Source organism: Grampus griseus, assembly GCF_964374135.1.
Source record: "Grampus griseus genome assembly, chromosome: 1".
Classification (NCBI taxonomy): domain Eukaryota; kingdom Metazoa; phylum Chordata; class Mammalia; order Artiodactyla; family Delphinidae; genus Grampus; species Grampus griseus.
Window position 1 is genome coordinate 21,516,603 of NC_139017.1, and position 27,299 is coordinate 21,543,901.

Here is a 27,299-nt window from a genome sequence, read left to right on the forward strand (position 1 = left end):
CAGTGGCCAGAGTCCAGAACCTGTGCAATAAAAATTCAAACTGCAAAACCACAAGATAACTGCCCAAGGTCCCTTACTATCAAGGCATTTCTCCCCTACAAGTTCTTATTTACATGCCATTGTTTCCAAAGAGGATATAGAGTGTCTCAGTAATCCTACAATACACTGTAATAAAATTAAAATAAAATCTAGTGAGGAAATCAGAATGAAGGGACTATCAGGATAGAAAAAATAGAAGGAAGCTACGAGGGCTTATTCACTGGGTAGAGGTGGGAGCCACAAATTCTGAACTCTGAATTTCAGGATTCTAGAAGAAAAAATATGATCAATTACATGATGCACGGTGCTCTCAGAAGTTTAAAGCAATTTGTTGCACAGGAAAAGAACAACTATTAAAATCAGAGAAAATTTTTTTCCTGCAGGCTCTCACAAAGGAAATAGTGTGTAATATAGTCATCGACAGCCACAAAAACATCTATAGGGAACAAAAATAATGTTATGCAGCTTCCTGCTGATGTCTCAACACATGCACAGATTTTAGAGTAGCTAGAAAAACGGATGCAATGCCTAGCTTCTCTCTCGTTCATGTTTTTTCTTTCTCAGTATTTTTTTTATTCCTCCTACTCTGATACCTGCTCTTTGGTAATTTGAGCATTAGAGAAAAAGCTGTGAAATCTTGGGCTGAAAATGAAAACCAAGTACAAAATCACTATGACAATTACTGTTTTCATAAAGAGGAATTGGAAGAGGAAGAAGAGGAGGATGTAGTTCCCTAAGTAAATCAACTGCTTCTTTCTTTTGGACAAACTAACCCTCCTCCATAGCTGTGTGCCCTGCATTCCGCCATCCCACTAGTCAAAATTTAAATGTGCTATTAGGACACATTAGATTCCAACACTTGTATGTTCTCCGTTTGCAGTTGCAGCATGATACTATTTGATTTCTTTGCTGTGAAAACTAAATCCTACAACAGCCCAGCTGGGAATGTCCTGCCTCTTGTAACTATTTGAAGTCTCTGGATAACCTATTTGAACGCTCATTACTTCGTGGATCCCAATGACCTTATAAATGAAGCTATTATATGATTATGGAAGAGCTATTAAAAATAATATCAGGAAGCCAAGGGATATAAAACGAAAACATGAGTAATTGCTTTGGTCTGTGATCGTGAAATGTTTGGTTTCCATAAAAGGACAAGCCCTTTAAATCGAGGCAGGGAGAGGCAAAACGCTGTACAACTTCTTCCCAGAATGTCCTTTGGCAGATCAATGCCAATAGTTAGCCATTTAATTTCCATGTGATTGTTAGAAGAGACAAGCGATGGGACTTCCCTGACAGTCCAGTGGTTAGGACTCTGCACTTTCACTGCCGTGGCCCGGGTTCAATCCCAGGCTGGGGAACGAAGATCCCACAAGCCACCCCCTCGGACAAAAAAATAGACAAGTGATTCTCAAAGGTAAGGACCATCCCCCCACCCAAGATGGGGACTTCTCAGAATTTGGAGAAGTGAACTATGTAAGTTGAAATCACATTATAATGTTCTAATATTACTTTACATTGGAAAAAAGGAAAGTGTACATTTTCGATATGAAAATGTCTGAAAGTAATTCTCAACAAGATCTTTGCTGCAGAGAACACAAAGAAGCACTGTTTCTCAAGGTCATAAGAAAGTAGGGGACATGGGGGCATGCCTCGCTATGGACATACCCTGTAAATCAGTACAGGATCTGAGATTTCTATCGTTATCAACGAGGACACAGACTTAAAAGTTGAGAAACCTGCTGGACAGTTGACCATGACTGATTCCTCTTCCTCTCCCCGGCACCTATCATTCCATTTACACAAAAATCCAGGACAAAAAAATCCAATCTGTGATTATAGAATGCATACCAGTGGTTGTCTGGAGCGAGGGGTATGAGGAGTGGGGATTGACGGGAAGGAACGCGAGGGAATCTTTTGGGGTGATGAAAATGTTCGGTTTCATTTTTACTTTAATTAAAAAATACGTCATTGATTAAAAATGCTAACCATCAGGCTTCCCTGGTGGCGCAGTGGTTGAGAGTCCGCCTGCCGATGCAGGGGACACGGGTTCGTGCCCCGGTCCGGGAGGATCCCACATGCCGCGGAGCGGCTGGGCCCGTGAGCCATGGTCGCTGAGCCTGCGCTTCCGGAGCCTGTGCTCCTCAACGGGAGAGGCCACAACAGTGAGAGGCCCGCGTACCGCAAAAAACAAACAAACAAAAAAGCCTATTCAGTCACTCTGCCCATTTTTTAATTGGATTGTTAGGTTTTTTTGCTATTGAGTTGTATGAATTCTTTATATACTTTGGATATTAACCCCTTATCAGCTGTATGATTTGCAAATATCTTCTCCCATTCAATAGGTTGCCTTTTCATTTTGTGAATGGTTTCCTTTGCTGTGCAGAAACTTTATAGTTTGATGTAGTGCCACTTTTTTTTTTTTTCACTTTTGTTGTGTTTGCTTTTGGTGTCAAATCCAAAAAAATCATTGCAAAGACTGACATCAAGGAACTTTCTGCTTATGTTTTCTTCTGGAAATGTTATGGTTTCAAGTCAAATTTATATCTTAATTAGTATAAACATATGTTTGTTTTTTGTTTTAGGGTTTTTTTCCTTTGTACTTATACCACCTAATTCCTCTAAAGTTATACTTAGTAAACTTTTTTGGTAGTTCTCTCTTTCCTGCTAGACCATAAGATTAATGAAGGCATGAAACCTGTGAATCTGGATCAGCAGTGTATCTCAGGCATAAGCACTTAACACAAGTAAGTGTGAAAAAATGTTTGCTAAAAGCTACAAGCTTCGGAAACACTGTCTCATAGAACCACAAATATTTTGTACGTAGTCTTATACTTGCCAATTCTGTTATATCTTTGTCCTTACTTCTTTGTGTTCTGAAATAACTTTTTATTTTTATGTTTTTAAATCATTTCTAAGATGTTACATCATTTTTCGGGGAAAAATCAGTTTTAAAGTACAGTATCTTTATTTGGGATTTCAGAGAATGTTCTATATCTTGATTGTGGTAGTGCTTGCATGAGCATGCACATTTGACATAATGCATCAAAATGTGTGCACTAGGGACTTCCCTGGTGGTCCAGTGGGTAAGACTCTGTGCTCCCAATGCAGGGGGCCCGGGTTCGATCCCTGGTCAGGGAGCTAGATCCCACATGCTGCAACTAAGATCCAGCACAGCCAAAATAAATAAATAAACAAAAACAAAATGTGTGCACTTTGCATGCAAATCCTACCTCTATAAAGCTGATTTTAAAGGGAAACTTAACAAGTAACCGAACTCTCGATCCCCTTCACCCCAACATTCCTCCCAGTGTTCCCCATCTCAGCAAATGTCTACTGCATTCTTTTATCCCCAAGGTCTCATCAGAGAGGCCATCCTTGACTACCCTAGATAAATAGCATTCCTTTTCACTCTCTATCCCCCAATCCTGCTTTACTTTTCTTCATAACACATATCCTCATCTTACATATTATATATGTATTTTTTATCTCCCTTAACTAGAATGTATTTTGTATGTTTTGTTCCCTGCTGTATCCCAAGAACCTAGAACAGTACGTGGCACATTGAAGATGTTCAATACATTTCTGCAGAGTAAGTTAAGGAATCCGTTTTTCTTTCCTCTTCTCATTGAAAGTCCTCAGCCCACAAACATCTTAAAATTGACATTGCTAAAGCTCAACTCTAGAAAGAGAAAGCTAAAGCTTTCTCTCTGCTGAAAGCTGAAACCTGTGGCTCTCTTCATCTCTCCCTCCCATTAAACGGCCCCATCATTCACCTTGTTGCTAAGAGCAAGGAACAAGGAATCATCCTTGATTCCTCTTTCTCTCATTTACCACCTTCAATCCATCAAAGATCCTTATTTAGGTTTATCTCCAAAATATATCTTTAATTCATCTATTTCTTTGTATCTCCACTGCCACCATACTAGTCCAAGCCAACATCATCACTGCTTGGCTTGTTAAAATAGCTCCTGACTTTTCCACTCACATCACCCAATCCTCTCCCAGTTCAATCTCCACACAGCAGCCAGTGACCTTTTCAAATCAGAACATGTTACTTCCCACTGAAAAGACTACAGTAGCTTCCTGGAACCCTTAGAATAAAATCCAGTCTCCTTCCCATGGCCCAGAAGATTCTATGTGATATTTCCCCAACCTGTCACTTTCCTTCTCACTACCACCCAGCCACCTGGCTTTCTTTCAGGAGCACCAAGTTCATTCTGGTCCCAGGGCCTTTGCATTTGCAGTTCCCTCTGCCTGGCATTCTGTCGCTTGAATCCTTCACTTGGCCAGCCCCTTCTTGTCATTCAGGTCACAGCTCAACCTCACTCCCCCGTTACCACCCTCCTGAACTGTTCAATCTCAATTATACTTTGCATGCATCCTGTCACATTCTATGTCATTGCCATCTAAGATCACCTTGTCTCCTTATTTGTATAATCATTTACTGTCTTACTCCACAATGAGCTCTATAAGGACCTTCTCTCTCTTGCTCCCCATGGCCTAGTGATTAGAAGAGTAACCAGCATACAGGAGGTTCTCACTAAACAGTTATTATACAAATAAAGGAAAATTCACTTTTAAATAGAAAGAGGTAGAGACATAAGTTTGCAAGCGTTTTAAACAGGAAACTAGTTAACCAATTTCTACCAAAGAGGAAATATTTTATATTCCAATATTCGACCCTTTAACCTTAAAATATTCACACTTTAATTCACTAATATCATTCCTGAGAAACTACCCTAAAGTTTTTTTTTAAAGGTAAAAGCTATATACACAAAATATTTATACCTCAGCTATAATGTAAATAAAAAGGTAGAAACAACCAAAATGGCTAATACTTGGTAAATGAGTAGGTGGATTACAGACATTTCACATTATAACTACCAACCCTCTCTAATATCAAGGAGAAATGTATCCGTTTTGTTAAAAAACAGCAGAACACAACTCTCTGTACTTTTCTGTTTACAAGTATGTGCAATGTGAGTGCAGTACACAGGGAACTGCAGGGGCAAAACTACTGTATGAGAATGACAGAAGTAGAGATAGTTTATGTTTTCAAACTTTTCTTTAATGTTGAATCAATTGATTTTTATAAGAAATTTCTTATACAAAACAAAATAATGTATACCCTCAGATCTCGTGGGACTGTTCAATAATAGATACTTGAAGACAGATTTTCCAAACTTGCTGGAAACAGAATTTCTTAGCATTCTTGTTAATGAAGCTGCCTGAGCCCCATCCCAGATCCACCGACTCCAAATCTCCAGCGAAGGTACCCAGGAATCCTTATTTTTAACAAGCACTGATGATTTGGCAACCACTGATTTAGGGCAGCAAACAGCATCATCATGACCCGAAAGATTCAATGTAGTTTTCAGTCCTCCAGTTGGCTTGCTCCCATCCATAAGGATATGTTTCTCATTCCTCTGCATTCCCTCTTATTGAAGAACCTCAGTGAACCCTCTTAATAAGCCTCTCAACCTACTTTTTCTATGCGCTCACAAAGTAGCAATGTTCTCAAGCAACACATGGTAAGAGAAAAGAAATGTGGAGGCTGACTTGGATTACTCAGTGAATTACAGGTAGAAAGTAGACCATGATACAGTTTATGAGATCTGGAGACAGAGCAAAGGAAAGTATTTTTTTTTTAAGTAGCATTAAAGTGACTGTGATGGTAGTTTAGGGAGAGAGTACTAATGGAAGAAGGAAATTGATAGGAACATCAAATAGACCTTCCTATGTGCCCCTGTTTCTCATTTCCTCCCCACCCCTGGCCCAGAGTAAGAGTGAGAGGCCCAGACCCTATCCAGGGACCCAGCTCAAGTTTTACTAGGCTAAATGCTGGGAAGAAGTTCCCAAGGGGGGTGTGGTGTTCATATACTCATTCCCAACGTGCGACAACATGAAAGGGTGTTTCGAGAGCCTGTCAAATGAACTAAGGATGTATAACAGGGGAGTCAAGAGAAAGAACAAAGGACAAAACAGGTCAAATGGCTCAGTGGCTAGGTCCTTGAATGGAGCAAACTCTTTAGACAACAACGCAAATTTGATGGTGAGGGCAGCAGAGTTCCTAAATGGCCTTCACTGTACTGAACAAGAGCATCCTCCTACTGGTCATTGTGCTGGTCCCACCTGTAAGATTAGGTCCCTGACTGCCCTGGTTTCTTGTTTAACTCTGCAAGTTCACGTTTAGTGTCAGAGTCCCATCCAGAACATGATTAGCTCAGCTAGAGATTCTAACATGTGCCTTCCTCTCACTAGCCTCCCCCCTCACCTCCTGCTCTCTGAGATGATTTCCTAGAACTTAGAACTACTTCTTAATTCTGCCAAATATTGCCTCAACCCACCGGACAAAATGTCCTCTGATAAGAATGTTGAGAGAGTGGACGGCTGGCTACCCATCCTTGGGGGCAGTTTCTCCAGCTCTGGTTCCACCTAGTATCCTTCATCCCAGCCCTTGACACTATACTTGATTCAACATAAGAGATGACCAGGGACTTCCCTTGTGGCACAGTGCTTAAGAATCCACCTGCCAATGCAGGGGACACAGGTTCGATCCCTGGTACAGGAAGATCCCACGTGCCACAGCTACTGAGCCCATGCACCACAACTACTGAAGCGCGCGCACCCTAGAGCCCACACGCCACAACTACTGAGCCCACGCGCGGCAACTACTGAAGCCCCTCACCTAGAGCCTGTGCTCCGCAACAAGAGAAGCCACCACAATGAGAAGACCGCGCACCGCAACGAAGAATAGCCCCAGCTTGCCGCAACTAGAGAGAGCCCGCGTGCAGCAACAAAGACCCGACGCAGCCAAAAATAAAAGAGATGACCAATACCCAAAGGACATCTGAATGATGCTCAAGGACCTTAGTTACTTGCATGCACTTAATATTTTGTAACAGGGCCAATGATAAAGATACCTTCAAAGAGGTAACAATTTCTTAATTCCTTCAGAGACAACAAAGCCTCAGGAAGCTCAGAACCTGAGCAGGAAGGCAGGCATCTAGCTCTTTAAAAGCCCCTCTCAGGGTATGCAGAAAGGGGAACCCATCCTCCTTGTAAGCTGGTGCAGCCACTATGGAAAACAGTATGGAGGTTCCTGAGAACTAAAAATAGAGCTGCAACATGATCCACCAATCCCATTCCTGGGCATATATCTGGACTGCACCCCTATGTTCATAGCAGCACTGTTCACAATAGCCAAGACATGGAAACAACCTGAATGTCCATCGACAGATGAACGGATAAAGATGTGGTGCATATATACAATAGAATACTAAGCGGCAATTTTAAAAAAAAAAAGAAGAATGGGGCTTCCCTGGTGGCGCAGTGGTTGAGAGTCCCCCTGCCAATGCAGGGGACATGGGTTCGTGCCCTGGTCCGGGAAGAACCCACATGCCGCGGAGCGGCTGGGCCCGTGAGCCATGGCCGCTGAGCCTGAGTGTCCAGAGCCTGTGCTCCACAACAGGAGAGGCCACAGCAGTGAGAGGACCGTGTACCACAAAAAAAAAAAAAAAAGAATGAAATAATGCCATTTGCGATAACATGCATGGACCTAGAGATTTTCATATCAAGTGAAATAAATCAGAAAGAGAAAGACAAATACCGTATGATATCATTTATATGTGGAATTTAAAATATGACACAAATGAACCTATCTACAAAGCAGAAACAGACTCACAGACATAGAGAACAGACTTGTGGTTGCCAAGAGGGAGGGGAGGTTGGAGAGAATCGATTGGGAGTTTGAGGTTAACACATGCAAACTATTATATATAGAATGGATAAACAACAAGGTCCTACTGTATGGCACAGGGAAATATATTCAATATCCTATTATGAATCATCATGGAAAAGAATGTAAAAAAGAATGTGTACATATGTATAACTGAATCACTTTGCTGTACAACAGAAACTAACACAACATGGTAAATCAACTATAGTTTAAAAAAAATTTTTTTTAAGCCCTTCTCACTGGCCTTCTGCTTTCTGAGATGTATTTGAATTGAGCAGCTGGGATCTGAACCACAATTGTTAGTTCAGACCCCATCAGATTCAGAAATATACCAGGCACCCCTAGTCTGCAGCTCTTGCCATCTCATTTTCTTTGATAAATTCTTGACTTTAACTCCCATTCCATGCTCCCAATTCTACCATCCACCCTCTCAGCTCTTGGCATCTTCTTTCCTGACATGCAATACATTGGCTTTGCTCCTTAACTCTGCCCTCACTTCCCAATGTGGCTCTGATGCACTACTGTACCTGCTCCCCATACCTATGTCCTAACATGTGCCCCCACCAGTAGGTATGGGACAATGACCAGGGGACAATCAAGACAGTAGAAATGCTGTACATGGTGTTTCCATCCAAAGTTTTCAGGCTTTTCTCTATTTTAAGCTTCAGAATCATTCTAGCTTGCTGTTTAGGGCTTGAGACTCCAAACCATGGTGTCACATTTCGATGAAGCCTAGGAAAGTATGAAGCAGTTATTAATGAGTCATGGACCATCGTTTCTTTTGAAACCTCTGTAGGTAGGAGTCTCTAGTTAGTCTTGAATCAGAACCACTTTTGATCTCGAAGCTTTGTAGATCAGGATCTGCCTTAGGGAATAATATCCTTCAGACTTCACAGTGCTGTGGCTCACACTGGTGACAACTCCTCTACCACTGCCCAACCCCTGCAGACGTTGAAGAGCTGACCCCCGCCTTACATTCCAATGACTAAGAACTGTAAACGCCCCCCTCCACTCTGCATCATGATCATTTAATCTAATTCATTGGCTATTTGTGAGCATCTACTCTGCCAATGCACCATGCCAGCTACTCGAGGCGTACAAAGATAAATGAGACAAGTTTGCTTTGAAAAGAATTACAAATCCAAACTTAAGGGGAAAAAAATCAAAAGTATTTATCAAAAAAAAGTGGGATGACCTATTCCCCACAATGCTTTATGAAAATCACAGAAGTAGAGGCCAGTGCCTGAAAGCCAGAGAAAAGAAGAGTTCTTAAATAGTTAACTGATGAGAAAATCTGAGTTCTAACAGTACTATGAACCTGAGTACACAATTATGCAACCTAAAAACAGCAGCTTCCTCATCGATTATGCCATGGGAGTGGGGGTGGGAGGACACGTAAATACAGAAAAGCCAACCCTGTAGCACGCCTAAGGAATAGGTGTGGAGTTTATTTACAGTGAAGATTCTCAGAGTTTCTGATTTGGTAGATCTTAGATAAGTCCTAGGAAACTTCATTTTTAACAACCACTCCAGATTCTTCTGATGAAAGTTTCTGACCACAATTCTGAGACACGCTGACCCATAGCAACAGGAGATAGGGACAGATCATGCCTAGCTGTCCCAACACTTAATTGGAATATCGAGATTCAAATATCCTGCTTCCCTGCTATCAACTCATCATCTCTCACCATCCTTCATTAAAATGTTGTCTGAATGTGCGATAAAGGGCCTATAGCAAGTGAAGGAGCCTGACATTTAAGCTTCCTTTGCTTTATGGTAAATCCACTTATGTGAAGAAGTGAACCATGGAGTCAAAAAGGTGGAGTCCCATGGTGAGACTAGTTTCCTTAAAAGAGGAACAAGATAGCCAACTCTCTGCTCTCCACCATGTGAGGACACAACAAAAATATAAGCATCTATAAATCAGGAAGTGTTCCCTAACTAGACACCAGATCTGCCAGAACCTTGATCTTGGATTTCTCAGCCTTCAGAACTGTGAGAAATAAAGGAGTTTTTTTTGTTTAAACCAAAAAAAAAAAAAAAAAAAAAAAAGAAGTGAGCCATGGAAACATCTAGGTAAAGGACTTTCCAGGGAGAGGGAATGACCTTGAGGCAGGAGAATGCTGGGCGTGAGGAGAGTAAGAGGCCGTGTGTCTGAAGCATAAGAGTGATGAGGAGAGCAGTAAACAATGAGGTCAGAGCTGTCATGGAGGCCAGAGTTTGTCAGGTCTTGCTGGCCTTTGTAAGGACTTTAGCTTTTACTGAGTAATGGAAACTATGAAGAAGAGAGATGGGATCTGACTTATGTTATAGTAGGGTCACTCTGGCTGCTGGGTTGAGAATAGATGAGGGAAGATGCAGGAACACCAGTTAGGAAGGCGTTACAATAACCCAGGCAAGAGGTGATGGAGGCTGGAACAAGCAGTAGAAGTGGTGAGAAGTGGAATATTCAGAACATATGCTGAAGGTAGAGCCTGCAGGACTTGCTGATGGATTGGATGTGGGCTGTGAAAGAGAAGGGTTAAGAATGACTTCAACTCAGGGGTGCAGGGTTTCTTTTTGGAGTAATACAAATGTTCTCAAATTGATTGTGGTAATGGTCACCCAACTCTGTGAATACACTAAAAGTCATTGAATTGTACACTTTAAATGGGTGGCGTAGGATATTTAAATTATATCTTAATACAACTGTTTTTTTTTAAATGACTTCAAGGTTTTGGGTCTGAGCAAGAGGAAGGATCAAGTGACCATTCATTGAGATGAGGAACACTGTGGAAAGAGCAGGTTTGATGGAGCTCAGTTGGGGATACAGCCATTTGGAGATACACTAAATTTGAGATGACTATTAGACATCCAAATGGAAATATTCCTTAGGCAGTTGGATATTTAAATCTCAAGTTCACAAGAGTGGATGGGGCTGGAGATATGTTTGTTTTAGAAGGCAATAAATGAGACCACCTAGAGAGTGAATATAGATAATAAAGAGAAGAAGGCCAATGACTGAGCCCTGAGACACCCCAGTATTAGGAGATCGGGGAAATGAAGAGAGAATGAAAGAAGAGACTAGTCGGGTAGAAGGAAAACCAGGATGATGTATGACCTGAAATACAGCAGGCACAGCAAGTATTTTAAAGAGGGTAGAACAACCTTCTCAAATGCCTTTGACAAGTCAAGTAAGATGAGAACTAAATATTGGCCATTGGATTTAGCAACGTGTAGCTCCTGGAGATCTTAATAAGAGCAATTTTGAAGATGTGGCCAGCGTAAGAGCCTGACTGGAGCGGAATCAAGAGAGAATATGAGAAGAGAAATTAGGGGCAGGAAACATGGCCAACTCAAGAAGTTTTGCAGTGAAGGGAAGGAGAGAGATGGAGTAGTAGCTGCAAGGATATGTGAGGTCAAGAGCTGTTTTTTTTTAAGATGGGAAAACTAACGGCATGTGTGTATGCTGAGGAGAAATATTAGGTAAAGAGAGAAAATTTAATGGAGAGAAAGGAAAATTGCAGGAATGATTCCTTGAGTAGAGGAGGGAAGGTGGGATCTACTAGGGAAGCAGAAAGGTTAGCCTTCTCTGGGAGCTAGAAAATTCATCCAAAGTAACAAAAGAGAAGGCAGAGTACATGGGTAGGTACAGGTCAGTGGGTACATGTGGGATGAGAGCTTGTGGAAGTTCTATTTTGATTGTTTGTATTTTGTCTTTGAAGTAGTTAAGAAGCCAGATTAACAACTGAACGCAGGTGGAGAGATGGAGGAGTATTGAAGGTTTGAGAAGAGAGGAGAAGCTGTGAAATAATCATTAGAAAAAATGGTAGAGGGCTTCCCTGGTGGCACAGTGGTTGAGAGTCCGCCTGCCGATGCAGGGGACGCAGGTTCATGCCCCAGTCTGGGAAGATCCCACATGCTGCGGAGCGGCTGAGCCGTGAGCCATGGCCGCTGAGCTTGCGCATCCGGAGCCTGTGCTCTGCAACGGGAGAGGCCACAACAGTGAGAGGCCCACATACCGCAAAAAAAAAAAAATGGTAGAGGAAGTGAACTTGGGAAATGTACAGTGATTGTAGAGCAGCAGTAAGGCCCACTTGAGGGTCATGATCATGAATTTAAAATGAGAACAGTCAGCATGGTTACTTTTTTTTTTCTTTTTGGCAGCCACATTCAGCTCTCTATTGCAGGCAGAAGTAAGTAGAGAGTTGGATCTAGCCACACTATAACCATATTAATACCGTAGTTTAGCCAGAAGCATGATAAAGCAAGAAAGGGCAAGCGAGTAGAAGATTTCTACAAGGGAGTAATGATAATGACTATCAATGGAATTTGAGCAGAGTTAGGCAGGAAGTGATGTTATGAGAAGGATGAGGGACAGGAGAAAAACTAGCATAATCAATGGAGGTAGGTCCCAGGGGGTTCAGACAATTATTAACACTGAGGTATTAGAGAGAGTGAGCTGCAAAGACAGGAAGAGATGGCCAGAGACTGGGATGTTTGAAACATATATAAAAAGTTCCATGGGCTTCCCTGGTGGCGCAGTGGTTGAGAGTCCGCCTGCCGATGCAGGGTACACGGGTTCGTGCCCCGGTCTGGGAAGATCCCACATGCCGTGGAGCGGCTGGGCCCGTGAGCCATAGCCGCTGAGTCTGCACATCCGGAGCCTGTGCCCCGCAACGGGAGAGGCCACAACAGTGAGAGGCCTGCGTACCGCAAAAAAAAAATTCCAGTCACTGATAATGACAAGGTCTACCACATGACTATGAGAGTAAGTAGCTGAGATAGAATGGAAGACAAGACCACTGGGAGCAGAGGGGAGGTTAGAGAAGGTGTATTAATCAGGTTTCTTATTTTCTGTATTTTACTGATGCTTAGACATCTTGGGGCATTTCAACCTGGGGAAGGACTGCCTCTCCCAGGATTTGCATATTCCTAGAGATAGAAAACAACTTGCCTTTGAACATGTCTTTGATATGCACACCAACCAATTCAGAGTCCAACCACCTCCTTTTACCAGCCTCTGTCAGTTCAGAACACTATCCCCTTGCCCTAAATAACCCCAGAGCCAAGTACAGGACAACTAGAGACAACCTGGTAGCCCAGAGCCTGCTGAAATTATTCAAGCTATCCAATCCTAAACTTGGTCAACTTGCCTATCTCGCTTCACCCATTCCTTCCCCCGAAAAAACACAATAAAGGCCCTGGGCCATACTTTCCCCTCTGTTCCTTCTGCCTCATAGCTGATCGTGGTGCTTCCCCACATGATTTCACATGGAGTAGCATGGAGGTTGCCAAGGGCTGGGGGCAGGGAGGAATGGGGAGTTGTTGTTTAATGAGCACAGGGTTTCAGTTATGCAGGACGAAAGTGTTCTAGAGATTGCACAACAATGTGAATATTCTTAACACTACTGAACTGTACTTTTAGAAATGGTTAAGATGACAAATTTTATGTTATTTTTTTTTACTGCAATTAAAAAGGAAAAAAATACATGGTTAATTAGAATCCATAGAAACCCTCAAAACTCTTTTTAGTCTATGAGTTCACCCTTCTTTCTATATGTTACAAATCTGCTAACAAATAGGAAAAACAATGTCTGGTTTTAGTTTCCTCTTTTCATATATAAAGTCCATCTTCCTGTGGAGGTGCCACTGAATAGCTTAGCCCCCAGCATACCTCACTGCACCCAACCCAATCTTATCCTCTCAGAACACACCTTAACCAGGAAAGCAGATGAATAATGGGGCCAGGATAATGTACAGTGACTATATTACATTACAGTAAATTGACTTGAACATCTTTAATCTAAGGAATTCTAAAGTCCACCCATTTGCTATCTCAGCTCATCCTCAAATTAACTTTGTGAAATAAAGAAGGAAGGTAATATTATTCTCTCATTAAATATGAAACTAGAAACACACAGATCTCAAGATGCGTAGGTCCATCCTGTACCAGAGATCATTATCTTGCAACGAGCCTATGGTACGCTGATGGTGTAAAAACACATTTAGAACTCAGAACTCCCAGAATTTCAAATATCTGTTTTAGTTACAAGTATTTGTTTTGATTGGGAAACATCTCCAAAACAAGCATTGGTTTCAATAATTGAAACAAAGCAATCATTTGTTTTGAAACTTTCTCTTTTAAAAAGCAATATGTAGGGGCTTCCCTGGTGGCGCAGTGATTGAGAGTCCGCCTGCTGATGCAGGGGACGCGGGTCGTGCCCCGGTCCGGGAGGATCCTACATGCTGCGGAGGGGCTGGGCCCGTGAGCCATGGCCATTGAGCCTGCGCGTCCAGAGCCTGTGCTCCGCAATGGGAGAGGCCACAACAGTCAGAGACCCGCGTACCGCAAAAAAACCCAAAAAAACCAAAAACAATATGTAGCGGCACAGATCCAATATACATAAACAGAAGACAAGTTAAATGGGCTTACTGGCAGGAAGTGGTTTAAATCGTTTCCAAAGTTTTATTCTGTTGTTTAGATCAGGGGTCAGCCTGGCCTAGATGTTAACTAGTTGACCACATGTGGAGCGATAAGGGAGTAGGAAGACTTTTCACAGGTCCATTTCAAACAAAACAAAACTGCATATAACTAGTCGATTTATCCAATAGACGAAGGGAGTGATGATTCACTTCTTAAAGGATTTTTTAAAAAATTAATTTATTTTTGGCTGTGTTGGGTCTTTGTTGCTGTGCGCGGGCTTTCTCTAGTTGCAGTGAGTGGGGGCTACTCTTCGTGTGGCACGTGGGCTCAGTAGTTGTGGCTCGTGGGCTCAGTAGTTGTGGCTCGCGGGCTCTAGAGCGCAGGCTCAGTAGTTGTGGTACACGGGCTTAGTTGCTCCGTGGCATGTGCGATCTTCCCGGACCAGGGCTCAAACCCATGTCCCCTGCATTGGCAGGCGGATTCTTAACCACTGCACCACCAGGGAAGCCCCTAAGGGTTTTCTTTATAAAGATAAAGCACGATTCCATTTACAGAAATTCAATTTCAATCCAACCTACCAAGAAAGTACATAACTCTAATAAAGCAAGGTAGAAAATGAACTCATTTCAGATCAAATTGTAACAGGTTCTATGAAGATATAGCAATACCCTAGGTAGAAAAATGAAATTACAATCTATTAGTGGAGATAAAGTTAACAGATTATAAATATGCACATACTTAGGCATAATTGAATGCTAAGCAATCCTAGGGTAGAAGAACTAAAGAAGTAACGTCAAAGAATTTTATGATCTGCAACAATGATGGGTGAAATGACCAATAGTTTACATACCCATGAACGGGGAAAGGACGCCAATGCTAACAAGCTAACCACTACCACCACCTCCAGTTCATCTTCTTGCTTTAGTTGCCACTCCCTTTCCTCTAGCCCTTAGTCATGCCTAGCTTCTTCTGCAGTTTCTACCATGCAACAATGAGATTCCAAACCAAAGCAGGAAAAGAAAGGACACATTGCAAACTTAAAGATTAAAGACCCAGAACGAAAGACAGAAAGCTTCAAAATTTAGTGATTTGTGCACCTTTAATCTTTGTCACAGGATAGTACAAGGATACGTAATGTACAACGTGAGAAATATAATTAACACTGCTAGAGGTGATATATGAAAGCTGTTAAGAGAGTAAATCCTAAGAGTTCTCACCACAAGAAAAAAAATTTTTCTACTTCTTTAATTTTGTATCTATATGAGATGATGGATGTCCACTAATCTTATTGTGATAATCATTTCATGATGTATGTAAGTCAAGTCATTATGCTGTACACATTAAACTTATACAGTGCTGTATGTCAACTATAGCTCCAGAAAACTGGTAGGAAGAAAAAAGATAGTACAAACTCTCATATGCTCTTCATCTGGATTCAGCAATTGTTAACATTTATCATATTTGCTTTATTAATCTCATTCTCTATCTATCTACATATTGAACCATTTAAGAGCAAATTGAGATATCATGCTCCTTTACCCCAAACACTTCAACGTGTATTTCCTAAGAAGAAGGACATTCTCTTATGTGACTGCAATAAAATTATCCAAATCAGGAAACTTAATACGATTACAATATTATTATCTAACGTATATTCTATATTCAAATTTTGCCAATTGTCACAGTAATGTTCTTATTGCGCTTATTCCTACTCCATGATCCAATCCAGGATCACCTATGTTTAGTTATCTTGTTGCTTTCGTCTCTTTTAATCTGGTAAAATTTCATAGTCTTTGTCTTTCATGACATTAACCTTTTTTAAGATGATGGGATAGTTACCTAGATTTGTCTACCTCAAATACAGGTTATGTATTTTTTGGTAGGAATACCACATTATGTTATGTCCTTTTTAAGATAACACATCAGGAGCTGTATCATATCCATTTCCCCCCATAACTCATGATGTCAATTTTGATCATTTGGTGTGGTGGTGTCCATCAAATTTCACTATTGTAAATCTTTTTATTTTGTAATTGATAGGTAATTTATGGGGATTATTTTGAGACTATGTAAATATTATATTCCACATCACACCTTTACTTTCTAGTTTTAGCATCTTTTGATGATTCTTGCCTAAATCAATTTTTTATTGAGATACAATTCACGTATTATAAAATTCACTATTTGAAAGTGTACAGTTCATTGGTTTTTAGTATATTCACGAAGTTGTGCACCAATCACCATTATCTAATTCCAGAACATTTCGTCACCCCAGAAAGAAACCTTTCACCCCTTAGCAGTCATTCCCCTTTCCTTTGCTCTTTCCAGTCCCTGGGAACCACTATCTACTTTCTGTCTTTGTCGATTTGGCTATTTCAGACATTTCATATCAACGGATTCATACAATACGTGGTCCTTTGTGTCTGGCTTCTTTAATTGAACATGTATTCAGAGTTCATTCATATGGTAGTTTTAATCAATCCCTCATTCCTTTTTACCTAAATCAATTATTACTATGGTTCTTGAAAAATGATGATACTCTACATCATTCCATCGACACTTACTAGTTAACATAATTTTTATCTCCGTTTATCAGGAAAGCACTTTAAGAAAATTGGAAGCACTTTAAGAAAATTGCACGATGAAGTTCATTTTAGACAGGGTTCCCTTGCCCTCAAGTCGTTTCCAATCTTAGAAGAAAGCGCTTACAAAGACTATCTTTCTTCTCTGCTTCCCACTTGAACAAGCAGCGATGTGCCTCTCTCGTCTGTCATCCACGGGCTCCTCCCCCTTCTCCAGGTGCCCCTCCCCGGCGGCTCAAGAGGCGGAAGTGACGCACAGGAAGTGTCCCTCTTCCCCTTGCTGTGGGAGGAAGGAATCAAACCCCCAAGATGGCGGCGGCGTCGGAGGAGCGGATGGCTGAGGAAGGAGGCGGTGGCCACGGCGACGGCGGCTCCCCTTCGGCCATCGGCTCTACCCAGCGACTTCCCCCACCTCCCCCGCCCCAGGCCCCGCAGCCGGGGTCCCAGGCTCCCCCGGTCCCGGCGCTGGCTCCGGACCAGCTGCCTCAAAACAACACGCTCGTGGCGCTGCCCATCGTAGCCATCGAAAACATCCTCAGCTTTATGTCCTACGACGAAATTAGCCAGCTCCGCCTGGTGAGGCCCCCACGGGACCCCCGCCGCCCTCTCCGCCGGGCCGAGGTTTGGGGAGGGCCCGAGAGGGAAAGAGCGTTCCCCGGGGAGGGAGCCCCTTGGGAGCCGCAGCCGGCGCCAGAGCACCGAGTGCGCCCCTCCCGCCCCAAAATCTCTGTCGGGACCGGTCCGCGGGTCTTGTCCGGATTTTGCCCTTGCTTTGGGGCTGGGCGCGACTGCGTGCGGGAACTTGGCCTTGGGGGGCTCCGTGCCCCCCACCCGGAAGCGGGGCCGCGGCCGGGGAGGCAGCGGGAGCTGGGCTTCCCACCTCCTCCCGACCTGAATGTGGACCCCGGAGGGGTCTCGCCACCTGCCTTTTGTATATCACCCTCCAGCCCCCGGCCGGAGTTAGGGGGCCAGCACTCCGAAGTAGGCGAGATGATCCCAGCCAGGTTTGGTTTGTCTGCGAGAATAACGTATTGTTACCCCGCTCCCCCCCCCCCCCGCTAAGTTTTTTTGTTGCAGAAAATAAAGTCGGATCGGTCGGTCCTCCCAAAAGCCGGTAGAGGTTTGGAGGAATTGGAACGTAGCCTCAACCCCAGCGCCCTAGTTGACCAGTAAAGTAGAGCCCTGAGAAGTGACTATTCCGGCTTTGCCTCACCCCTGATACTTCCCACCCATAGTGAAGCAACTTGCCCCTTGAGAAGGTTTTTTTTCTTTCCTGCAGTTCGTTTTCTAACTAGTGATTTACGCCCACCCACCAGCTTTAGGAGAGGTTTTATACCTTAAAATCACAGTAGTTTAGTCCATGATTTATGAAAATAAATTGCCATTGGGATTTTCTTCATTCCAGAAGTTTCACTGAAGGTTTGATGAATATCTTAGTTCAGTCAGGTATTTTGCTTCCTTTCAGTGAATTTAAGTGGTAAGGAAATTGAAGGAGGTGGACATTTTGAAATGATTGCAGACCGATTCTGTGTGGAAGCTAAATCTGTGGTCGGGTTGTTTTTAAGAGGACAAAGACATGTTGCTGAATGTGCTGTGTATAGCATTTTCTTAATAATCAATATGCCATATTTTAGGTGTACACCTCCAATCTAAAATTGATTATAATTGTATTTCTGAAAGTATACTTATTTTTTAAAGGAAGGTTGTAAATATTCATTCAAACTGGTGGACAGTTGTTGCGTTTTTTTCTTGTCAACACAGCACATTAACCATGCCAGTCTGCAGGATGGAAAATTCTTCATTTGAAAAGTGATATTTCAAAATGATTGTCCCTTAATTTCCAGGACATGTCATCCAGAATTTCTTGTAGAATCTTAAATATTCCTTCAGATTTTTATAAAGGATGATGTTTGATCAGAATTCATGGTATACATTCCTGGTGTCTGGAAATTGGGCATAGCATTTGATTGAATTGAGCCTTTCAGCCAGACAATGCCTTTGTAAAGCTTGGGATGTTCACAGTTCTGTTTTATAAGTGTTGAGGAAAACTGGGGGGGTTTGTTCATTTGTTGGTCATTTTATTTTTTAAAAAATTAAAAACGTTTTTAAATGGGGGAAAACCAGCCTGTCCTAGGGGACAAAGTTAAAAACACACCCCACAATTTATTAGTAAATGACATCTCTTTCAAGTGAAGTATTCAGCTGCATTCTTCATTTTTAAGTAGTTTTCTATTCTAGTGTTTTAAAGATACAAATTTGTAGTTTCAAAGACTTTTTCCATAAGGAGTCCATTACCACCCCTCCACTAAGGAGTCCCTTGCCACCCCTCCACTCCTACCCCCCAAAAAGATTCTGCTGCCAGTTTTACATCTTAAAAGATGGGTTTTTTCCCTCTGCTTTAGTAATGGGGAACTATTTCTTATTCCTTTCTTAAGGTTAATGGATAGTTCTTAGATTAAATGAATAATCTTTTGTGGGGATTTGGAAGTGTCTTTGGTTGTAGATTCATTGGTTTGATGTCATAAGGTACAATTCAAGTAACATGAAAGATTCTTTCTTGCCACTAGATGTCAGCATTAATTTAATTACGATCATTTAATGAAATTGGCTGCCTAGAGATAGTGCTTGTTAGGTCTTTTACAGGCCTTTTCTCATTTAAGTGACCATTTATACCTAAATGCTGTTTGCCAGAAAATCAGTAGCAGTGTGTGTGCTGCTATCTGGCATACAAATTACATAATTTCTTGAGTGGAGTTAGGTTGGATATAATTGGAAGAGAGTGATATTAATTAAGAACAGACTTGGTTTCCATAAAGCTAAATGTCAACTATTCAATGGTTGATGAGCTAGTTTATTTATTTTTCAGGTGTTTCTTTTTTCTTGCTTCCCAATTTACTTGCCTTATTAGGACCTCAGTCATAACTATTGTTAGCACCTAAATTAGAGGACAGGTGCTTGATCCATGTGCTTAACCACTGTGTATTTTCTTGAAAAGATTTGCTCTAAGTTGAAATGGCTAAAATAACATTTTTCAATTGCAGTTTAGTTGATAATTTGCTTCCTGTTGCCATGAATTATTGAAGTTTGACTCTCCAATTTAGTTATTTCCAAGGGACTGTCCAAATGCCTTATTAAATTGGATTTTGTTTTGTTTTTTCTGCCAGTGACTATTTGCTCCAAAAATGTACATGGAACTTGGAAATCCTGGTTACATAAAAATAACTCTTTAAATATTTAACTTCTCCAATATATTTAAAATTAATTGGATGAACACAACTTTTGAAATGACAAAACATGTACTTTGAGTTGTTCTGCCAATAAATCACACAAGTTTGCGCTGATGCAGCATTAGATTGTCACCTAGGCCTCCTTGGCAGGTATGAGAGTTTTTGAAACAAGTGGCACAGGTTAAGAAGTGAGGTCCTACGGCTGGTTACAGAGCAGATCAAAGCTAACTTTAAACGTATAACTTTGACTCATGCGTACAGTGTTCTCGCTCACTGAAAAAATGAGTATGGGAGGCTTTAAAAGCTGTCTTAGGGAATTCCCTGGTGGCCCAGTGGTTAGGACTCCCCCTTTCACAGGGGGTTGGGGTTCAATCCCTGGTCGGGGAACTGAGATCCTGGAAGCTGCGTGGCACAACCAAAAAAAAAAAGTTGTTTTAGAGAGATCCTATCATACCTTCTCCTCTGTGATTCTAGTGGAGCTCCTATAAAGTTAATGGAATCCTATTAGTGGTTCGGGACAAATTTGACTAAAAGTTAAATTCAGAAGTCCTGCTTATTATCTGGAATGAAATTTTCCAGTTGGTAACAAGGTACATAAATATATGCTTTTGTCCCAAGATATTTCTCTAAAGCACTGTATCTAGTTAAGTCTATTACCCATTTCTAGTTCCTTTTACATCTTTTCTTCAAATGTGTTTGAAAACTTCAGTTGTAGAGAGGGTTGATTGGTAGAAAATATGAAGGAAAATGGGAAACCATTACTTGTTTTTTTAAGTAGGCAAGCTGTCTTCCTCCTATCTCTTGCTCTATACCAGTAGTTCTCAAATTTTTTTGTCTCGGGACCCCTTTACACTCTTAAAAGTTATTGAGGACCCTAAGAGCTTACCTTTGAAAAGTCTAGAAAACACAAGAATACACAATGCACAATTCCCTTAGCTGTCATCACATGTCATGTTACCTCTAGAAAATTCTGCTGTATCTTGTGAGAGAATAAGCATGAAAATGGCAAATAACATCTTAGTATTATGAAAATAGTTTAGCTTCACAAACTCTTGAAAGGATCTTGGGAATCCCAAGGGTCACATACTTTGAGGACCACTGCTCTGTATCGCTGTATTATAGAAAATACACTCTCTGCATTGCTGGGTTTTTTTTTTTCCCCTACCATGTCATCAGGTTATTGATTTTATTAACAGGTACTTAAGTATAGGTAAGAAATTATAATATTTTGGGGACAGTTCACTCCTGCACAGTCTCAAAGCAAAGGTGTTCAATCAGTAACCCTGTCCACAGTATCATCATTGAGACAGAATGTAAACACCTTCCTTGAGCACATTTACAAAGCACTAGGACAACAAATGCATAGTAGCAAATACAAGAATGTAGAGGTTACTCAGGAGAGGCTTCCTCAAGATCATGAATTTTCATCCAGTCAGAGGCAGAAGAACATTCCCAGCAGAAAAAAGGCATGTAATTATCCTAATTGTTTTGCTCAGGCTAATATTAAAATATATATTTTCTTTCCAAGTGAATATTTAGGGAGGACACCCAGAGAATTTTTAATTTGTTGTAATTTTTTTTACCAGCAGACGATTGAGAATTAACTCTGTCTCTCTCTATATATAGTATTGTATCTTAAACAATCCATGCCAGGTAGATAGAATTTTTTATAAAAGATTAAAGTATTCTTACGAAAGAGGGGGCAAGTTGTATCAATATTTTTCATAGGTAAGGGAAATTAAGAGGAGTTCACTGAAAAAAACAAATAGGCCTGGCTCATTCATTGTTCATCTTTTAAATGATTTTATCACCTGTCATTAACTGTTTGCCACATTTGCTTTATCTCTTTCACTTGTATGCTTATTCACCATTAGAAAGTAAGGTGCAAATATAATGACATTTACCCCTGAATACTTCTTCTATATAATCACAATATCATCACTTCCAAGGGATTTAATATTACATTTTATATTCAGATTTTTCAGTTGTCCTCAAAATATTTTTTTATAGCTTGGAGGGGTTGGGGAGGTAGTTAAGGTTCTTTAATCTAATAAAACATTAGACTCTTTAATCTAGAAAATTCCTCCCACTTTTTCACTGTTTTCATTCTTTCATGACTTTTTGAAGAATCCAGCCCAGATGGCTTGTCAAATGTTCTACACAGCAGATTTGTCTGACTGAGAGGATTATAGGAAGATCTTGGTCTAGCTCCATCTCTAAACTTTAGTAGTGTAGTAGGAACCCCCCACTAATGTCCTTAAAATAAAGAAGTCCTACTTTCTAGACTAGTGCCAACAGTTTCTATAGCAGTGGAGTATTACTTGAGACTCTAATCAGTTGAGAATAATTAGGATAATCATTTCGATCTGTATAGCTACTGATCACTAAATTTAAAAAGATGCAAATCAGAAGACCTGGATTCTTTTTTTTCCCCCCACATAGCTTGGTTTTTATTGAGGTGCTGTCCTAGGCACGTCTCCAATCCTTCAAATAATCTTGTGCAGCCAATACAAAAAAATGAGGAAACTGAGAGTAATCCATATTAGATTAAAGTCCATATTAGACTGATACATATATATGTATATCTATAAACAATAAGTATCTATTTGCTAGAAGACCCTTATTCTTAATTTCATTTTTTGCCCCTGAGTAGCTGGATGACCTTGGACAAGTCATATAAATTCTTAAGGCCTCAGTTTTCTCACTGTTAAAAGAAAGGACAGGTTCTGGTGTCTACATCCCTTTCAGTTCAAGGGTCTAATAAGCAGCCTAATCTTTGATAGTAGCTTCCTAATTAATTGGAGAAAAACATGAACTGTTCATTTGAAAACTGTAGAGCATGAAATAAGTACATAAAAATGTAATTCCATTACAGTATTTCCTTGATTCCAAGGTATAGTTTCATATTTTAACTTTTTTTATTTCCTGTATTTTTTTGGTCGTGCTGCGTGGCATGCAGGATCTTAGTTCCCTAACCAGGGATAGAACCCAAGCCTCCCCACAGTGGACGTGCAGTGTCTTAACCACTGGACTGCCTGGGAAGTCCCCATTTTAACATTTTTGAAATGAGAATGCATCTTGATCAAATTGCATATATATTATTGTGGCAGTATTTTTTTCTTCTTCCAGAAGAGCTTTTATTAAATTGATAACATATCTTAAAGTCTTTACAGCGTCTTAAACAAAATTGAAGAAGCCCAGCATACTATATTTCAAGGCATCTAAGATATCTGAGAAAGAAATGCTGGCAATTATATTGTAATATATCATATATTGGAAGACCATTCCACTGTCAAATGTTAAAAGATGAAAAATGTACATCTTAGAATCAACTAAGATTTTATATTAGAGATTAGGTTTGACAGGAAAAGTGTGCATTTCATGGATTTATGGCGTATGTGTCTTGCATTAAGAAGGGCCATAGTGGCACAACAAAAAAGATTTCTAAATAAACACAAGTGAAGAAAAATTTTTATTACTGACCACTTAAGTTAGAAAATGATAAAAAGAATAAACATGCGGGCTTCCCTGGTGGCGCAGTGGTTGGGAATCTGCCTGCCAATGCAGGGGACAGGGGTTCGAGCCCTGGTCTGGGAGGATCCCACATGCCGCGGAGCGGCTGGGCCCGTGAGCCACGGCTGCTGAGCCTGCGTGTCTGGAGCCTGTGCTCCGCAGCAGGAGAGGCCGCGATAGTGAGAGGCCCGTGCACCGCGATGAAGAGTGGCCCCCGCTTGCCACAGCTAGAGAGAGCCCTCGCACAGAAGCGAAGACCCAACACAGCAAAAATAGATAAATTAATTAATAAACTCCTACCCCCAACATTTAAAATAAAAAAGAATAAACATGGCATTTTAAATCTTGAAGTAATTAACAAAGAAAAATCTGTGTTCTTCATACTAGAGCAGCAAATAACAGAGGGGCCAAGCTAAACGTCTTCATTGTAGACTGATTTGTTCCATTAGTTCCCTTTTGTTTTTATAGTATATATTTTCTTAATCTCTAAATACACTGGTTGTTTTTGACATAGTCATCATCTTTGTATATCAGATTCTAGAATTTTATTTTTCTGTCTTGGGTAAATTGCCAAATTGCTAGGATTTTTGTTTTGTTTTAATAACTGGAGAAATGAAATTTCTTCCCTTTAGCCTTGGGAAATAATTAAAATATCCCCAAATTTAGAGCTACACTTTAAATAAGATAATTTTGTTTTGCAAGTTAACATACATTGGCAGCAGTTAACATTAAACTGCTCACCTTGGGGAAAATTAGTGTATTGCTGTTTTTCAGAGGTCACTTTGCTTCCTTCTGAATCCTAAACAAGATAGATATATGCTCTATCGTGTCTTTGTTTTTATGCTCTCGGTCAGTCAGTGCTTATCGAACATTTATGAATGGAATAATACCACATTAAATACTGTTATTTTCCTACAATATTGACTAATGCTTCAAATCTTTTTGGCTTTTGTGGTGCTCTTCTAGTTTGTCTTTGTGACCTCCTATTTTCTAATTTTTTTTATTTTAGTTGAAGTATAGTTGATTTACAGTATTCGTTTTAGATGCATATTTTCTGATCTTTTTTTTATCAGCTTTTAGTTATAATGGTCAGTTGAGGCTCCATTTATAAGCCTTTGTTTTCTTGTCTTTTACTTCATTTGGGATTCATCTGCAGTGGTTTCAGCTATCTTCATGTGAAATTTCCAGAACCATATCTTTAGTCTTAACATTACAGTTGCTTACAGAAAATGACCAATCAGCTGTACCAATACTAGATCTCTCCCAAAATGGGTGATCTTTTTCCTTTTAAACTTACTTCTCATTACTGTCTGATTTTCCTGCTCAAAACATGAGAGATATTATTCCTCTCAGCTTTGCCTACATATCTGATCTGTCTTCAGAAGTAGTTTGCTTGCTAATAGTTTATTCCTTCCAGGCTTTGTGCCTTTGTTCTGTCAGTATTAACTTGGCAGTCCTTGCTTGTCCTCTCTTCCTTTAAAGCCTAGTTCAAATCTTGTATCATGTGAAGTCTCTTGGTTGACCTTACCTGGTTCCCCAGTCAGTTGTATACTCATACTAGTCAGTACTCATTCCGTTGCATTTCTAGATTATTAAGAGATACCTAAATTCTAGTATTTAGCTAGATTCAGTGCAGCAAAATTCTAGTATAATAAAATAATTTAGAAACTACCTTGGAAATTAGTACAGCAGTAATTGACCTTAATTTTTCACTTTGTAAATAAACTTTTTTTTTCAGTTTTGAGATGTAATTGATATATAGCACTGTATAAGTTTAAGGTGTACAGAATAATGATTTGACTTTTAAAAAATCAGGAAATCATCACCACAGTGGGTTTAGTTCCAGTATTTAACTCAGAAATTATCAAAGAGGTTATAGAGTCCACAAATAGAAAAAGTATTTTTCTACAAAGTTGTGTTAGAGGGTGTCTCACATCAAGTAGTTTTAACAACGTTAACAACAATGCAACCCCCAATTTTTATTCCTCAGAGGCACCACTTTCAAGTCTTTGGGTTGTTTGTCTTCTATTTGATAATATCTGTTGACTTCCTACTACGAAAGATGAGAATTTAGCCTGCTTTATTCCCCCTCATCACACACAAAAAGACATACTCTCTTTTCCTTCCTCCAGTAACATGATAAAATTTCTTTTTTCCTCACATAAAGTTCAGTACCAGTGTTCATGGCAACGTGTTTACGCAGGATGAGGGCACTGGTTCTCATTTGTGGTCCAGGTTTACCAGAGGGGTTTCCAAGACCCTTTCAGGGAGTCTATACAATATAAAATATTTTCATTACTTTACTAATATATTATTTGCAATTTTCACTCTCTTTAATGCAGAAGAAGCAGATATGAAAATTCACTTGTTTCTGTTAAACCACGGATCAGAGATTTGTAAAAATGTAACTCATTAAATATTTTGTTTTAGAAACAGTTACTTATGTTAATACATATTGGGTTTATTTTTTTTTTTCAGTAGACACTGAACAAATGTTTATAACTTACTAGTTAGAAATAGATTCCACCATATTTTAAAATATAATTTTTTAGAATTACTCTTAGTATCAGTACTTAAACCTTATTATGTTTTCATTTACTTTGAAATGAAAAGAACTGTTTACCTTCATACGTTTCATTTGCCATACTGGGATTTAGGGAATAGCTAGTATTTAATATTAGAGTATCAAAACCTTTATTAGCTCAACCCAGTTTACCAGAATTTTTGTCCCTATAATCTCAGGAGAAAGCAAACTTGTATCAAAAGTTTCATCAGTATTTCAAGTATTTGTCAAGCATTTGTTTTTAGGTGCTATGAGAGATAGAAGCATAAGACAGCCCTTGCCTAATTGACTTAGCCTTGATGTAGATTTATCTCAATAATATCTCAGTGTTGCACTTTCAGCAACACCTATACAGTGAGAATTAACGACCAGGTTGATCACTTTGAGTCACTGCAAAATACTCAGGAAACAAAGAACAAATGTATTTTGTGTAGTAGGTTTCATTAAGATAAAAAAGATACTGGGATATCTCAGAAATATAAGAACTAAGTATATGAAGCAAAGTTTTCAAATTAGTGGTAAGTTAAACAAAATTTATTTAACATAATTTTTATATAGCACTTTATAATTTACCAAGTGATTTAGTGTGTGTTATTTAATCCTAATGACATCCCTATATAGTAGATACTATCCATATTTTACAGATGTCTGATTCAGGCTTTCAAATAGAAGCTGACTTGCTCAAGGATGTATATTGGTTGGAGTCAAATTTAGGTGTTGTGACTTCAGATCCTGTACTTTTTTTTTTTTTTTGCGGTATGTGGGCCTCTCACTGTTGTGGCCTGTCCCATTGCGGAGCACAGGCTCCAGACGCACAGGCTCAACGGCCATGGCTCACAGGCCTAGCCGCTCCGCAGCATGTGGGATCTTCCCGGACTGGGGCACGAACCTGTGTACCCTGCATTGGCAGGCGGACTCTCAACCAGTGCACCACCAGGGAAGCCCCAGATCCTGTACTTTTTTTGTATAAAGACACCATGTTTTTAAAGGATTCAAGGTAGTTAAGTTTCTGCTGTACATGTTGAAATATTTTGGAGGATATGACAGTATCTAGTATAGGCTTTGGCCATCATAATCTGTCATACTTAACCCAAATCACTAGAAGAAATAATTAAAAACTGTCATTCTGGTTATAGATCATAAAAACTTTGTGAGCAGTTAGACTTAAGTTTGAATATGTTTTTGGCCAAAGGAGAACTTTCTTATTTCAAACTGTTAAAAACCTTCA

The 27,299-nt window shown here is 40.2% G+C and overlaps 1 protein-coding gene across 1 annotated transcript in view; it reads left to right on the forward strand.

Moving 5' to 3' along the window:
* The first annotated feature begins 17,071 nt into the window (after nucleotides 1–17,071).
* The window catches only part of FBXO28 (F-box protein 28), a 30,911-nt gene continuing 20,683 nt past the window's right edge, over nucleotides 17,072–27,299 (forward strand). Inside the window, exon 1 of the mRNA XM_082648778.1 lies at nucleotides 17,072–17,344. Coding sequence (XP_082504904.1) covers nucleotides 17,078–17,344 — 267 coding nt within the window. The 5' untranslated portion in view covers nucleotides 17,072–17,077. The remainder of the gene's footprint in view (nucleotides 17,345–27,299) is intronic.